General features: G+C 43.0%; 1 protein-coding gene across 2 annotated transcripts in view; it reads right to left on the bottom strand.

Annotated features, from left to right (window-relative positions):
• Positions 1 to 399: 399 nt before the first annotated feature.
• LOC109911818 (zinc finger protein 239-like) overlaps positions 400 to 4,005 on the bottom strand; it is a 44,567-nt gene continuing 40,961 nt past the window's right edge. Inside the window, exon 4 of one of the 2 annotated variants that reach the window (XM_048619441.1) lies at positions 400 to 2,165. In XM_048619441.1, the coding sequence (XP_048475398.1) occupies positions 942 to 2,165 (1,224 nt within the window). In that variant the 3' untranslated portion in view covers positions 400 to 941. Of the gene's footprint in view, positions 2,255 to 4,005 lie in introns of both variants that reach the window. The other variant, XM_048619438.1, reaches the window with a different exon arrangement.

Raw genomic sequence — 4,005 nt, 5'->3', positions numbered from 1 at the left:
TTTTAATTTGTATCCTCAACTCATCTGCCTTGTTCATTAAACTCATAACATTAAAGACAATGCCATTCAACCATGTCAAACTCCCTTTTACACGAACTGGCCTATAATGTTGGTGCCTTCCTGATTCACTTGTTGATTCTTCTCTTTTCTTCTTAAACTTTTGGACATTCTGTCTGGATCCCAGCCACTTGCCAATTTAAGTTGCATGTGCCCCAAGAGTACTTTTGCAACTAAATTTTCAGCTTTTCAGGTTATATATCTCACTCTGGATGTGCCTTCTCACAACTGCTCATGTGAAGGTTACTGATTATCTTAACTCTAAGGCACACAGAATTAGAAAAAGACTTGATGCAACTTAAATATTAAAAAAGCTAATTTGTATTATTTTTTATTCCAAATTGGTCACCGAATCTGTAGTGTTTACAAACATAATCAGAAGGAGGGCCAAAAAGCATTGTTTGGATTTGGAATAACAATAGCATCAAAATCCAATGCTGACTGGGGAACTCGTTGTTTAACCATTCCTGATGAACTACAAAATCATATTACAAACAATATGCAGGTAGGCAGTCTCTACCCATTCTAAGTGTGCTGATATACAGTGAGATTGTGATTATTTTCAAAACCTATCCTACAGATACACAATTGTATCAATATTTTAGCCACAATATCTGCACGTTTAATAGAACAGTCTTTAATAACGTCAGTACAAACAGCCAATGACCAAGGTTCATTCCATGGTATGTGACTAAAAGCAAAGCTTCATCTGTGGTACTTGTGAGCTTGCTGGTGTGTTAGCAATCAGAAAAGCCTTTTACACAAACAGGGCAGATGAATAGGATTCATCCAGTGTCATTTCACTGGTGTGGTAACAGTTTGACATCACTTCCCATGTGCAAAACAAGAGAACGGTCTCTCCTTAGAGTAAATGGACTGGTGTATTAGCAGGTGAGTTGACTGAGTGAATGTTTCTCCCCAGTGTGAACTCGCTGGTGTTTCAGCAGGTAGAATGATTGAGTAAATCCCTTCCCACAATCGGAACATGTGAATGGTTTCTCTCTGGTATGTACTCGCTGGTGTATCAGCAGTTTAGACGAGCAATGGAATGCTTTTCCACATTCAGAACAGGTGAATGGTTTCTCCCCAGAGTGAATTCGCTGGTGTATCAGCAGATTAGATGAGAAATGGAACGCTTTTCCACATTCAGAACAGGTGAATAGTCTCTCCCCACTGTGAATTCGCTGGTGTATCAGCAGATTAGATGAGCAATTGAATGCTTTTCCACATTCAGAACAAGTGAATGGTCTCTCCCCACTATGAATTCGCTGGTGTATCAGTAGTTTAGATGTGCAATTGAATGCTTTTCCACATTCGGAACAGGTGAATGGCCTCTCCCCAGTGTGAACTCGCTGGTGTTTCAGCAGGATGGATGATGAAGGGAATCCCTTCCCACAGTCAGAGCAAGTGAATGGTTTTTCTCCAGTGTGAACTCGCTGGTGTATCCGCAGGTGGGATGACTGAGCGAATGCTTTCCCACACACTGAGCAGGTGAATGGTCTCTCTCCAGTGTGGACCCGCTGGTGTATCCGCAGGTTGGATGTCCGAGTGAATCCCATCCCACAATCAGAGCAGGTGAACGGCTTCTCCCCAGTGTGAACCTGCTGGTGTATCCGCAGGTGGGATGACTGAGCGAAAGATTTCCCACACATTGAGCAGGTGAATGGTCTCTCTCCAGTGTGAACCCGCTGATGAATCCGCAGGTTGGATGACTTAGTGAATCCTTTCCCACAATCAGAGCAGGTGAACGGCTTCTCTCCAGTGTGAACTTGCTGGTGTATCCGCAGGTTGGATAACTGAGTGAATCCTGTTCCACAATCAGAGCAAGTGAACGGCTTCTCCCCAGTGTGAACCCGCTGGTGTATCCGCAGGCTGTATGATTGAGTGAATCCTTTCCCACAATCAGAGCAGGTGAATGGCTTCTCCCCAGTGTGAACCCGCTGGTGTATCCGCATGTTGGACGACAGGGTGAATCCCTTCCCACAGGCAGAGCAGGTGAAAGGCTTCTCCCCAGTGTGACTGCGTTGGTGCATTTCCAGCTGGGATGGGTAAAGAAATCCCTTCCCACAATCCCCACATTTCCATAGTCTCTCCCCAGTGTGACTGCGCTGGCGTTTGGACATTTCAGATTAATCTTCACAAACTCTTCCACACACAGCTAATACGTGCTTCTCCCTTGCGTGAACAGTGCTTTTTCCTTCAATATTGAAAATTCAGAGATAATTAAGGTATGATAAACAAAATAATTGTCAGGTCTGGATGCAGCTTCATTTGAAATCTCTAATTGCAAATTAACCTTTCAAACACAAAACAAATGTATTTGGAGAAATGAGAAGAACACACAGGTTGTGAAACTGAGTTCAATTAATCTGGTCAGCTGTGGAGATGACAGAGGGAAACTGCTGGATTATCATTAAATCTGAACTGGTTCATAAATGTCTTTCAGGGAAGGGAACCAGTTAGTGTTTGCAAAAAACTACAGAAAAAGAGATAAATGTGGGAGAGGCAGGCATGAAGCAGAGGCATTTAACAGATCTACATCTCAATCCTGTTCCTTTTTTCTCCCCATACCTTTCAACACCCCCAAAGGGATAAGAACAAGTGCATAGTTCCTTTGAAGTGGAGTTGCAGTTAGACAGGATGGTGATGAAAGCATTTGCAATGTTTGCTTTTATTGGTAAGTTTTTTTTGAATATAGGAGTTAGGAGGTCATGTTGTGCTGCATTACGCTAACTTTGGAAGACTGCGGTCAGTTCTGGTCTCCCTGCTGTAGGAAAGATGTTGTTAAACTTGAAAAGTACTTAGAAAAGATTTACAAAGTTGTTGCTGGGATTGGAGAATTGAGCTATAGGGAGAGGCTAAATAGGCTGGGGCTACTTTTTCTCTCTCGAGTGTTGGAAGCTGAGGAATGATCTTATAGCAGTTTGTAAAATCATGAGGGACGTGGATAGGCTGAATAGCCAAGGTCTTTTTCCTTGGCTAAGGGAGTTGAAAACTAAAGGGCATAGCTTTAAGGTGAGAAGGGAAAAGATTTCAAAGCGTCCCGAGGGACAATATTTTCATACAGAGCGTGGTGTGTATATGAAATGAGTTGCAGATGGACGTAGCCGTCAGTGATACTTGGAAGTGTCCCTTAATTCCCACATTGTGCAACAGCAGCACACCAGGGGTCTGAGGTCTCCTGTCATGACTTCTTTGCAAATTAAGCTAGTTACTCCCTTTAACAGCATTTAATTGAGCTACGGTTCTTCCTTCATTTCAAACACTTGTATTATAATTGAAAGTCCCTGCCTTTACAGAAGCAAATATTATGCTTTCAAAACTGCAAGAAAATTCTCTGCAGGTATCAGTTACCAACTGGCTGTTAGCACTGGGACTGTGTCACTTTCTGAACTGCCGGATCGAGGCTGACCATCACACCCAATCTTTCAGCTTCACCTTCTCCCTGTCTCACCTCACTTTCTGTTTTCACTCAAATCCAAACCACTCCCGTTAGACCAAGCAGCAGTTAGTTTCATTTTAATCGTCTGCTCACACTTGCACTGACTTCAGCCTCCTTTACCGTTCCAATGCAGCTCAAGGGGAGCTTAGGGAACAGCATGTCATCGTTCAATTCAGCACTTTATAACCCTCGAGACTCAACATGTACTTTAAGTAATTTCTGGATTATTAGGGAGTCGTCAGGTTCTGAAACATTCCTCTTGAAAGTCTGGTGGAATTCAAATTTTAAAAGGAAGTTTGCAAGTATTTGAGGACAAGGAATTTATAGGTTAAAAGCACGAAGTGGGTGATTGGGACTAAATATGGCAGTTCCTTCAAAAAGACGAGGTGTAATTTGGATAAATTTGTGTCCCTGTCAGGCCAATATCTCCTTACTCAGCTGCAGGGTCCAGAACTGAACACATACCCCAGGCAACAAGGTGCAGGGCTGGATGAACACAGCAGGCC

Source organism: Rhincodon typus, chromosome 42 (assembly GCF_021869965.1).
Source record: "Rhincodon typus isolate 14 chromosome 42, sRhiTyp1.1, whole genome shotgun sequence".
In the NCBI taxonomy this organism is placed as follows: Eukaryota; Metazoa; Chordata; class Chondrichthyes; order Orectolobiformes; family Rhincodontidae; genus Rhincodon; species Rhincodon typus.
Note: the sequence above shows the minus strand (reverse complement) of the source record. Positions and strands in the feature narration are given on the sequence as shown.